At 36.0% G+C, this 12,848-nt stretch overlaps 2 protein-coding genes across 2 annotated transcripts; both read right to left on the bottom strand.

Annotated features, from left to right (window-relative positions):
• Window positions 1-2,785: 2,785 nt before the first annotated feature.
• LOC129576356 (uncharacterized) lies at window positions 2,786-5,560 on the bottom strand. The gene is made up of 7 exons (XM_055461308.1): window positions 5,512-5,560; window positions 5,236-5,437; window positions 5,124-5,139; window positions 4,929-5,018; window positions 3,809-4,443; window positions 3,665-3,737; window positions 2,786-3,521 (listed from the first exon to the last, which is right to left on the bottom strand). The coding sequence occupies exons 2-7, from the start codon at window positions 5,419-5,421 to the stop codon at window positions 2,863-2,865; spliced, it is 1,659 nt and encodes a 552-aa protein (XP_055317283.1). The 5' UTR covers window positions 5,422-5,437; window positions 5,512-5,560; the 3' UTR covers window positions 2,786-2,862.
• A 4,872-nt stretch (window positions 5,561-10,432) lies between these two features.
• On the bottom strand, window positions 10,433-12,842 carry LOC129576357 (uncharacterized). The gene is made up of 6 exons (XM_055461309.1): window positions 12,815-12,842; window positions 12,703-12,718; window positions 12,508-12,597; window positions 11,419-12,053; window positions 11,275-11,347; window positions 10,433-11,136 (listed from the first exon to the last, which is right to left on the bottom strand). Exons 3-6 carry the CDS (start codon window positions 12,548-12,550, stop codon window positions 10,460-10,462), a joined length of 1,428 nt encoding a protein of 475 aa, XP_055317284.1. The 5' UTR covers window positions 12,551-12,597; window positions 12,703-12,718; window positions 12,815-12,842; the 3' UTR covers window positions 10,433-10,459.
• Window positions 12,843-12,848: the final 6 nt, after the last annotated feature.

The following is a 12,848-nucleotide window of genomic DNA, read 5'->3' on the forward strand; positions in this document are numbered from 1 at the left end:
TAAAATTCCCGTATGATATTTTTACAACAAGTTTATTGAGGTAAAAATATCATACGGGAATTTTAATTTTTTATTGTCATGTTTTTTGGTAAATATCCAGGAGCGCGGATTAATAAGAAGGACTTATTTTTTTCTTGTGCTCTAAAATACTTTCTTGTTTGTTATTTTGACTAAATCATTTTATTAGTACTATGATCCAGGAATTTTATGAGGTGATAGTCTACTATCACTGGCTCTTAGTCTATTACATTTATGTGTATGTGTCACACAAAACCGAAAATGCCCATTTATTCGTTTCATTCATTTTCAGCTGTGTGTGGATGCCAACTGTCACAGCAATTCATGCTTCGTTCATTCGTTCGCTATCACTCACTCACTCACTCTCATTCTTCAGCTTTCAGACGCACTTTTAGTCATTCATTCACTCAAGACAAAAGTAACTTCATTCATTTCATTCTTCTCACTCTTTCACGCTAATTTCATGCAAAATTCTTATTTTCACAGTGCACTGAACACTTTTAACATAAGCAATTCATGCATCAGTTTCCATATGCTGCGTTAGTGCACTATACTCTTTATTTTTAACATTAGCTGTGGCTGATTACACAAAAATACTTCGAATTTGCTGTTATGGACAAAAAAAATGTAAGCTGAACATTTTTGTCATCGAACCATCCATCGTTGGATGAGCTAAAAGTGTTCGAATGTTTTCGGAGATCTTTGAATCTGTCAAAATAACAGATTAGAAATTTTTCACGATCTCTACCAACCTTTCTGAAATCTCTATAGTCCTTCGCACTACTTTTATAGGCGTGGATAACGTCTGGTATCAAACTGAACTGATCGAGCCGGTCTGGACAGAATTTTCTTATCTTTGAACTCATCCTAAAAGACAACTAAACTCAATCATATGAAATTTCGCGTAGAATACCGATTTTTATTCGAATCGTTATATGCATTGATTTTTGACAGTTTCAAAGAAATTCAGAAATCTTTGCTATGTTAGTGAACAAGTCATTCTATAGCGGGCTATTATTATCTGTTTGCAAGATGAGTCAAACGCATTCATCGGTATAGTCAAAAACTGTTTTTCTTTCATTTCCAAGTTATTTTGATTATACATGTTGGTTACTTTGCGTTCTAGCACCCCTATTTCTTTCAATTTCCATCAAAAAATTGAATAGCTGAGAAAGGTTGATTTTTGACGAAAAAGCCGACTATAGCTACGATTTTCAAAATAGCTGAAAATAGCTGAAATAGCCTACCAGTGGCAAGCCTGCATATGTTCGTGATGGAGCTCAGTGCAATTACGGTAAATGCTTTTGAGTCCAAGATTGGTACGTGTTCTTTCAAAACGCGGCCTTGTGTTAGTAGTCGTCGGATATCTATGGTTGCTTGTTCTGTTGACATGGCATTCGGTTTTCATTAGTTCCTTTCGAATTTTGTGAATCATTGATATATTATTGTTATGTTTATACTTATTTGTGGTTCTTTTTATTTTCTACAACAATGCCGAAGACACCCAATTCCTAATCGTTATCTATTTTCAGTAGCGAGAAAAATGCAAAAACGTCTTTTCCGCTCAATGCTGAGTAGCAAAAGTTAAACATTGCTCGCAGCTTTATTTGCCTGTTTTCTAATCGAAATTTTTTCCAACTCAGTTATGGATAAAGAGCTCATTAGTTGTTCATTCGTTCTATGGGTGTCAATTGTATGATTGCAATGTCGAAATCATAGTTTTGACATTTTTTGTACAGTTTTTTTTCGATTTTTGCCTGTGTGGCGTCCATCTACATGGGAAGTTTGTATAAAAACCTCGTTGCATATATAAATCGCAATTATTTCAGATAATCCAATAACTGCGCATGGGCTAATGAAAAATAAAATGCATTTTTCTCAAATTTTCAAATTTATTCGGTTCTTTTGTTGAACATCAAATGAAAGGGGCGAAAAAAGATGAATATTCAAATCTTGGTAGATTTGCCGAAATGATTTCGGGTAGGGCGATTTCAATTGTAGATTTTATGTAGTTTAATGTAGTGTATTTAATTTTTTTATGTAGGAACAATTTTTTTGAGTAATCGGCTATCGAAAAACCGCTCCAAAATGGGGTTACTCAAATCTTGGTCAAAAAACGTATTTTCCATGAATCAAATGTTTTTTCGAATGGTTTCAAAAAAAAATTTAGAATTCAAATCAGTCGTCCGATTCTTGATGTTTTCAACAACTTATTTGACAACAGCAGTGTTTTTGTTTTTGTAGGGAGAAAAATGCTCCAAAACTGGTCCAAACTGTTTCATTAATTGTAGTATCCCAGAATTAATTGTAGTGGCCTAAAAATAATTGTACAAGCCATAGGTGCTAAGAATAGAGTGAAAATAATTGTACAATTTTATGGACCCTGGAAACAATGGAAAAAAGATTTAGTTTGTGGAAAGTTCGAGTTGGGGCCAAGATTTGAGTATTACCGATTTCAGACCAATTTTCATGACTCGTCCCGATATCGAACGAACGGGCAGACATATTTGAAAACAGACAATTGATTTGAATTCTTCAATTTATCTACATTTTCTTTTTGAAAACATTCTCCATTCGAAAAAAACATTTGATTCAAGGAAAATACGCTTTTTGACCAAGATTTGAGTTGTTCCATTTTATAGCAGTTTTTCGATAGCCGATTACTCAAAAAAATTGTTCCTACATAAAAAAAGTAAATATACTACATTAAACTACATAAAATCTACAATTGAAATTGCCCTACCTGAAGTCATTTCGGTAAATCTACCAAGATTCGAATATTCATCTGCGAAAAAAGAAACGGTATTCAGCTTGTTCAGGCGTCTAAAACCCCTTTTTTCAAGCCTATATTCTTATTCTTTGATTACGTCTTACCCTCGGCTTCCGGATCCAATCGAGCAACGGTGCAATCGGTTGAAAAACCACTGGCTTACCACGCAAACGAAATATGGTCATGCCTACGAGTTTGTTATTCTTTTTCGAAATCATTGGACCTCCAACCGTAGAGGAAGTTCCCATGCTTCCATCTAAAGTGTAACACATCAAATGATTTGCATCAAATGCAGCGCTCAATTTCGGTTTGCATTTGGCGCCATCCAAATACTTTGTATCATAACGCCTCGTTCTCATTGTTCCATCCAATATCATATCACCATAAACAGTGACCATTTCGGACGGGTCATTCATTTTGTAATCTTTGTCCACCAAATCGATGATGTCGACGTTATCGTTGAACTCCAACGGTTCTTCAAGTGTAATCTTGGCAACGTCAAATGCGAGCCCCGACAATGAGTATTTCTCATGAATTTTTATCTGGTCTTTAGTTACTTTAAGTTCTGTCGGATTGCTTGATAGTTTATTAACAGTTACGTAGACATATGGGGCGCCGAGCACACTATGCGCACAGGTCAAAATCTCCGTTTTCGACAAAATGATTGCATTAAATTGTATTTGATCATCTTCGTCAGCATCGGCAAAATCTTTTTTGAAAGCAGTAAGAAATTCTGTAATAGAAAAACATCTCCGAATGAATATTAATGTTTATGAATCATGAAAAATCTCTACTTTTGCCTCTCCTCTATTTAAAATAAAAAAAAGTGACGTTAGAAACGGTTTGATTTAGTTCGAATTTCGAATGCACACTTACTTCCCGGTACCGTTATATCGGCTATAAATCTAGCTTCGTTAGGTGTAAGCGGAGGTGGAATTGGTTTCACGCTCTGAAATTAATGCAAAAAATGATTTTGTTTGCCTTGTTGAGAATAAAAATTGGGGCATTGTGATTAGATACCTTTGGGTCATGAATAAAATCAAGAAATAGAGTAATTGGAAGGAACGATCCGCGGCCACCTGTTGTTTTACAACCCGTAGTTATGCCCACGATTTTGCCATTTGTTTTTGAAACGACTGGTCCACCCGAATCGCCGTGTGTAATAATTTCGCCATCATTCGTAGCTTCACCAGTGGTAAAGTACAAAGTCTGACACAGCTGAAATGTGTTGCCTCGTTCGACATCAGACATATAGTTCGCATCGCAACGCCTCAATATCGATGGTCTGGTGTTGTTCAACACGCCATATCCATAGGTAGTGACCACTTCTGATGGGTCATTCAATTTGTAATCCTTATCAACGAGTTCAATACTGCCAACGGTATCGCTGAATTCTAACGGCGTTTTCAGTGTAATTTTGGCAATATCAAATGCACCAAAAATTAATCGACTATAATGAGGGTGCCATGCAATGTTCTCTTTTTCGACTTTGATTTTAATTTTCTGGTTTGCATCTGATACAACTTTCGTACCAGCTACCACATAAACATATGGGGCGTCATCCACACAATGGGCATTCGTGATAATTTCCGTTTTCGACAGAATAAATGCGGTACACGTATTCATCATTTTTGCACTGGCATCATTTGGATGGTCTTTGTATTCATGCAAATATTTTGTAATAAAATCGTTTCATTCTCAGTAAAAGCAATAATATTTGAAGAAAAAATGAACACACACACAAAATTGCTAGGGGGAAAACCGCGAATTCTTCATCTACAAAATTCGTTTCTATCATTCGGTTTTAATACCATCTGTATGTTGAGTTGACTCAAATATTTGACTAAATCTATGATCCACTATGAACGATACTTTTGACCACCACAATGTGATGAATTTTCTGACAGTAAACTGACAACGCACAATTGAAAGTTATCATTTACAGTGAAACGTTTCTGGAGAAAGTTCGAAAAATGTCACAGTTGTAAATAATATATTGTTTGAAAAAAATTATAAAATATAGCATTATTTTCAATTTTCTGAAGCGTGGTCAGCCCCTAGCAAAATTGATAGAATATTTGAATTTTTTGGACAAAAAATCACACACACAAAAATTAAAATGATTCTAAAGCCGACTTACTTGCGGGGGCATGGATTCCAGCTACAAACTTTGCCTGTGACATGTTTTCAATCACTTCGCCCTTAAGAAGAGCTTGCGAGTAAAAGCCATCTGTTCATTGGAAAAGAAGTTGAAATTTCGAATTGAATATTATAAAAGTCTGAAGAAATCTTTTGGAATCATAAAAAGCTGGTTCGAAAACCATGAATGTCTTACGTTTTCCTTGAAGTTCCTAGAAAAAGAAATTTCGTGTTAATTTTCATTTCTACAGAAATATCGTATTTTATTGGATAAAAGTGAAAATGATAAAGGAATAGAAAGAACTTACCGAAAATTCAACGATAAATAGCACCGAAAACAAACCGTGTAGTAGATTCATTTTAATTTGCCAACCAAACAGAGTTTTAACCTGTTGCACAAGTAGATAGTAGAGAACCGTCTTGTACTTCTTTAGAAGATCCTTTGAATTCGTTTGGTATTCCCCGTGCGGTGCTGCCTCTTTTATACCATTCATCTACTAATAGCTGACACTTGCCATGCAATCAATAATTGATGAATTGTAGTATTTTTCAATTATGGAATATATGAATCGAGGTCTACTAACACAATGCAGCAAATTTCGAAAACGAAATTCTCCCAAAAAGAGTAGACTCATTCCCAAGGTTTTTTGGCCCACTTAATCCAAATCTGATACGGAAACCGGAATGAACGTATCTTAAAAATTAGAAGTGCCAGGACAAACTAACGCCAGATTTGGATTAAGTGGGCCCAAAAAACGTTGTAAATAAGTTCTCTTCTCTGTGGTCGTTTCTTGTTGTTGCATAGTGTAATCATATTCAGACACTAAATGAAGCTCAATAACAAAATTCCTTTGATGGACACGTGTAGCTGATACAATTTGTGGAAATTGATAGAAAAAAATGGAATACGTTCGAAAACATTTTAAATTCAGATGTAACTGGTTCGTAATTTGTTTTTTTTTTGGCTGTTGCCAATTGTGTTAACACTTACTCATTGTTTTTTGTGTACATTTTTGTTCTCCAGCCTGATGATGCTCCTAATAAGAGCGAAACGTCGCACAATAAACGAATAATCATTTTCGAAAACGGCTTTAGCCCAACACACCACTTTTGTGTTTGTTCAGATGGAATGAAAAAACAACAGCTAAACGTGTGCACCAGAGGAATTTAGTGTATGTGATGCTGGAGTGCACAGTGATGATTTGAATTTACTTTAAGAGTACTTTTTTGTTCAATTCGTGATGAAGGGTCATATGTGTTGTTGATTATAAAAATGGGATTAGCCAAATGCGCTCAATTACATGGGAATCATATATGCGTTCCTGGTGAGAAATAGGAAGCCAGTTTCTCAGGCAAAAATGAATATCTTGAAATGTTTTAGAACATTGTATGAAGTATGTGTCTCCTATCTCTTCAAGAACACAAAAATGGTTCGCATTCCGCATATAAACTGGCGGTTTGGGCCAATCCCATTTTCATCCTCCAAATCATGTAATACATTTGCATAAAAAACACGTTTTCTCGTCATTTCACACATTTTCGTTCGATTTCTTTGCACAAATCAGTGGTTAAATTACATGAATATAGTACTTATGAGCTTGGCAACAACCCTATCTAACCAAGATAATCGTATAACTGCGCAACGAACAATGGAAAATAAAATGAAATGCACTTTTCTCGTACACTCGCATATTGTCTATTTAACTTTGAAATGGAATGACAGGGAAAAAAGACGACAAGAAACGAATTTCCCACCGCATAAAAACCCTCATCCGAAACAAAAACAGGTAAAAGGAATGGATAGTAAATAACAAGCAATGAGGACACGTGCAAATAGAAGCACATTACTTCTTCGCCGTCACGCTCTGCAATAAGTTCAGCGATGAAATTAAAAGGAATGTTAGGATAAGTTTATTATATTCAACCTACCTTTGGATCATTGATAAAATCAAGTGAGAGGGAAATGGGAAGAAAGATTCCGCGACCACCTGTTGACGTTCCATTTACACCCTGATTTATGCACATGATTTTGCCATATGTTTCTGAGAAAACCGATCCGCTAGGATCGCCAGGTGGTTCACACCGGTTGAAGAACACTTCCTGATTTGGTGGCTTAGATGACATATACCTTGCATCACAACGTCTTAATAAGTTTGGTTCGCGCACTACCCCATAACCATTGGAGTAGAATGGTTTGCACTTTTTTCCGCCATTTTGAAAGTTTTTAATATGTGATTGCATACTTTTAGGGGTATAGCTGAGCTTTGAAATATTCGATTACATAACCTTTAAATATCTTTTATCATTATAACCGTGAAATCGACATTTATAAAAAAGTTCCTACATTACATAAATGAGATGGTGGATGTGCATTTTTTTACTTTTCCGTACACAACGTGTCAAGGGAAAGTATAGGAATTGGTCCCGAAAACTTTTTTCGCAAAATTAGCTTAGATCATCATAAAAACTCATGAAACGCGTAGAAAACCACTTTTTGAGACACTTTTCCGTTCGTGTGCCGTCGTTGTCGTCGTAGCTGTTTGTAAACACGATAGCTCAAAAAATAATTGAGATAATCAAAATCTGGAAATGCCAAAAGTTTTGTTTTCGAAAAACTTAGTTTAAGTTCGAAGATGAGCTATTTTCGATTTGATCCTGGGGTACTTGCCCTGGGAAAAACCTCAAAAAATTGACACTTTTGTATGGGAAGTACCTGTAAATGGATTCTGATTGGCTTCGAACTTTCTGGGATTTCATTGGGATAAAATTAAGATTCTGAAAGTTTGCAACCAATCGGAATCGATTTACGGGTACCTCCCATACAAATTTTTTGAAATTTTGATTAAAATTACCGATTTTTGGACAATGTATGGGAGGTACCCGTTAATCAATTCTGATTGGCTTCAAACTTTCTGAGGTTTCATTTTCTGAAGAAAAAATAAGATTCTGAAAGTTTCATGTTGATCGCATTTGCAGAAATTTGATTTTTTGTCCTCAATTTTGTCGACATTTTCTTGGAAAAAATTGAGGGCCAAGAACCAAATTTCTGCAAATGCGATCAACATGAAACTTTCGGAATCTTATTTTTTCTCCAAAAAATGAAACCTTAGAAAGTTTAAAGCGAATGAGAATCGGATTACGGGTGCCTCTCATACAAAATTGTCGAAGTTTTAGTTGAAGTGACCGATTTTTTACTTTATTTTTATTATTATATTTTCACTGCCTTTATTTCAAGAAAATTCACAAAAAATAACCAAAAGTACCTACGGGCAACGCAGGCCAACGGTACGGAAAAGTTCGGGATTACCAATGTAATTCTTTTCATTTGAAATAATATACTGTCTGCCTGAAGATCATCCAGTTGAACAATATTTTTCAAGATTTCGAGTTATTCGAGGTGTGCCTGCTATATCAATTTTTGCAATTATCCCGTAATTTGTATTTGTAATGTATTTTATTGGAGGTGAAAGTTTTTGTTTATATACAATATTTACAAAGTTTTGACAATCTTCTAAAAATGTTGAATCTGAATGTTCAATGTAATCGTTGATGTTTCCATGAAATTCGTCGGTGTTCTTCGGTGCAGATTGAAGATGAATTTTAAAATTGTGTTTTGCATTACGGCGAATTTATTCATGTGTACGTTGGCTGCGGTCGACCAAACCGACGAGCCATAAGTCATAATCGGTCTGATTACTGCTTTGTAAATGAGCGTTTCATTGTCGGTGGAGAGTTGCGAATTTGGTGTGAGCATTGTGTATAGCGCTTTGAAGCATTTGTTTGCTTTGTCGATCGCATTCGTGATGTGTTCGCCAAATGTCAATTTCGAATATAAGTGACTCCGAGATATTTGACCGACTTTGACAATTCGATGGTATGTTGTCCGTTTCTCAGTGGAATTGTTGGGATTCTTCGACGTTTATTGTTGAATGGAAAAATGATGCCCTGAGTTCTGTTCACGTTGATTTTGATTTTCCATTTGATGAAATATTCTTGGAGTGACGCAAGCGTTTTGTTCAATCTGCTGATAATTGTTTTCGATTTTTTGGCTGATGTGTCAATTGATGTATCGTCCGCATACAGCGCAGTGTTGACTTTGTTGTCCGTCGGCATATCGGCTACGTATAACGAGTAGAGCAACGACGAGATGCAAGTACCTTGAGCTAACCCAGCTGGAATGTTGATTTTGAAGCACCTTCATGGATGTGAACAGCAAATTGTCGGTTTCGAATGAATGCGTTGATGGGTCTCAGTAAATAAGTTGGCAATTTCATTTTGATTATTTCAAATTGAATCGAAGGCTTTTTCGATGTCGAGCATAACAACACCTGTCGATTTGCCTTGGAATTTGTTGTTCCGAATAAATTGTTTGATGCGAGATGCTTGATCGGTGGTGGAATGCCTGCGTCGGAAACCGAATTGTTGCTTTGGTAGCAATTCTTTCTCTTCAACGAAGTCAATCGAGCGGCGATAAATTATTTTTTCGAGTAACTTCCCGATTGAGCGGAGTAAACTGATCGGTCGGTAGCTACGTGGATCACACGGTGGCTTGCCGGACTTTAAAATTGGAATTACTTTGGCAATTTTAAAACTGGCGGGCCAATGACTCGATTTGATGCGATCATTCAGTACATTTGTTAGCCAGACAATAGCTGTTTGCGGTAGATGTTTCAGCAGAATATTCTGGATTGTGTCTCATCAGCCGGCCCTGATTTGAACGGTTTGAGGGATTTGATGAGATTGGTGACTTCATCGACATTGATATTAGGTGATTGGCAGTGCAACCACGAGAAACAATTGAACGTTCTCACTGTGTTAGTCACAACGGTATCATTTTTATGGGTGAAATCTGCTGTGATGTTGTGTGACTCTTCGAAATATTCGATAGGCAATTTGCTTTGTCGGTGTCATCAAATGTCTGAGATCCATTGACTTTGATTTTGTTCATGGTGGAATCGAATTTGCCGCGGTACTGTTTCGACAAATTCCATAACTTTTTGCTGCCTTTGGTGATACTCTTCAATTTGTTGTCCCAAAATTTATTGCATTCCGATTTGACTGTGATGTTCATTTGCTTTTGGAGTCGATTCAATTCACTCTTCAAATGAACACGTGAGAATAAAAGACTGACACTAGCAGGTTTTTCGCAAAAGCGGGATAAAAATCAGTTGCACGCAAAAGAGACATTTCAAAAGGTTACACGCAAACGGAACATTTTATTTTGTCGCATTTTGAATTTTCAAGCCGTGATTACAACAACAATATACTTCTCTCTTGCGTGCAACCTTTTGAAATGTCTCTTTTGCGTGCAACTGATTGTTATCCCGCTTTTGCGAAAAACCTGCTAGTGTCAGTCTTTTATTCTCACGCGTTCAAATGACTTTTCATCGCAAATATTTTAGATAATCATATAACTTCGCATGGGCTAATGAAAAATAAAATGCATTTTTCTCAAATGTTCAAATTTATTCGGTTCTTTTGTTGAACATCAAATGAGAGGGGCAAAAGAGAGACGGCATTCAGATTTTTCGTCTAAAATCCCTTTTTTAAAGCCATTCTTCTTCTTTGATTAGGTCCCACCTTTGACTTCAGGATCCAATCAAGCAACGGTGCAATCGGTTGAAAAATAACTGGCTTACCACCCGAACGAAATATGGTGATGCCCACGAGTTTGTTATTCTTTTTTGAAATCATTGGACCTCCAACCGTAGAGGAAGTTCCCATGCTTTCATCTAAAGTGTAACACATCAAATGATTTGCATCAAATGCAGCGCTCAATTTCGGTTTGCATTTGGCGCCATCCAAATACTTTGTATCATAACGCCTCGTTCTCATTGTTCCATCCAATATCACATCACCATAAACAGTGACCATTTCGGACGGGTCATTCATTTTGTAATCTTTGTCCACCAAATCGATGCTGCCGACGTTATCGTTGAACTCTAACGGTTCTTTAAGTGTAATCTTGGCAATGTCAAATGCGAATCCAGACAATTCATATTTCTGATGAATTTCTATCTGGTCTTCAGTGACTTTAAGTTCTGTCGCATTTCTTGATAGTTTATTAACAGTTACGTAGACATATGGGGCGCCGAGCACACTATGCGCACATGTCAAAATCTCCGTTTTCGACAAAATGATTGCATTAAATTTGAGTTGATAAGTTTCGTTAGCATCGGCAAAATCTTTTTTGTAAGCAGTAAGAAATTCTGTAATAGAGAAACATCTCCAAATGAATATTAATGTTTATGAATCATGAAAAATCTCCACTTTTGCCTCTCCTCTATTTAAAAAAAAGTGACGTTAAAAACGGTTTGATTTAGTTCAAATTTCGAATGCACACTTACTTGCCGGTGCCGTTATATCGGCTATAAATTTAGCTTCGTTAGGTGTAAGCGGAGGTGGAATTGGTTTCACGCTCTGAAATTAATGCAAAAAATGATTTTGTCTGCGTTGTTGAGAATAAAAATTGGGGCATTGTGATTAGATACCTTTGGGTCATGAATAAAATCAAGAAATAGAGTAATTGGAAGGAACGCTCCGCGGCCACCTGTTGTTCCATTTATACCGTTTGTTATCCCCACTATTTTGCCATTTGTTTTTGAAACGACTGGTCCACCCGAATCGCCAGGTGTAATAATTTTGCCATCATTCGTAGCTTCACCAGTTGTAAAGTACAAAACCTTACTTGGCTTAAATGTGTTGGCTCGTTCGACACCAGATATATAGTTCGCATCGCAACGCCTCAATATCGATGGTCCGGTGTTGTTCAACCTGCTATACCCATAGACAGTGACCACTTCTGATTGGTTATTCAATTTGTAATCCTTACCAACGAGTTCAATACTGCCAACGGTATCGCTGAATTCTAACGGCGTTTTCAGTGTAATTTTGGCAATATCAAATGCACCAAAAATTAATCGACTATAATGAGGGTGCCATGCAATGTTCTCTTTTTCGACTTTGATTTTAATTTTCTGATTTGCATCTGATACAACTTTCGTACCAGCTACCACATAAACATATGGAGCGTCATACACACAATGGGCATTCGTGATAATTTCCGTTTTCGATAGAATAAATGCGGTACAACGCGTAATTTTTCTATTGGCATCATTTGGATGGTCTTTGTATTCATGCAAATATTTTGTAATAAAATCGTTTCATTCTCAGTAAAAGCAATAATATTTGAAGAAAAAATGAACACGCACACAAAATTGCTAGGAGGAAACCGCGAATTCTTCATCTACAAAATTCGTTTCTATCATTCGGTTTTAATACCATCTGTATGTTAACACAAATATTTGACTAAATCTATGATCCACTATGAACGATACTTTTGACCACCACAATGTGATGAATTTTCTGACAGTAAACCGACAACGCACAATTGAAAGTTATCATTTACAGTGAAACGTTTCTGGAGAAAGTTCGAAAAATATCACAGTTGTAAATAATATATTGTTTGAAAAAAATTATAAAATCTAGCATTATTTACAATTTTCTGAAGCGTGGTCAGCCCCTAGCAAAATTGATAGAATATTTGAATTTTTCGGACAAAAATTTACACAAAGACTTACTTGCGGGGGCATGGATTCCAGCTACAAACTTTGCCTGTGACATGTTTTCAATCACTTCGCCCTTAAGAAGAGCTTGAGAGAAAAAGCCATCTGTTCATTGGAAAAGAAGTTGAAATTTCGAATTGAATATTATAAAAGTCTGAAAAAATCTTTTGGAATCATAAAAAGCTGGTTCGAAAACCATAAATGTCTTACGTTTTTCTTGAAATTTCTAGAAAAAGAAATTTCGTGTTAATTTTCATTTCTACAGAAATATCGTATTTTATTGGATAAAAGTGAAAATGATAAAGTAAAAGAAAGAACTTACCGAAAATTCAACGATAAATAGCACCGAAAACAAA

The sequence above is a fragment of the Sitodiplosis mosellana genome, unplaced genomic scaffold (genome assembly GCF_009176505.1).
Source record: "Sitodiplosis mosellana isolate CC-2019 unplaced genomic scaffold, AAFC_SMos_1.0 Smas_scaffold_6181, whole genome shotgun sequence".
In the NCBI taxonomy this organism is placed as follows: Eukaryota; Metazoa; Arthropoda; class Insecta; order Diptera; family Cecidomyiidae; genus Sitodiplosis; species Sitodiplosis mosellana.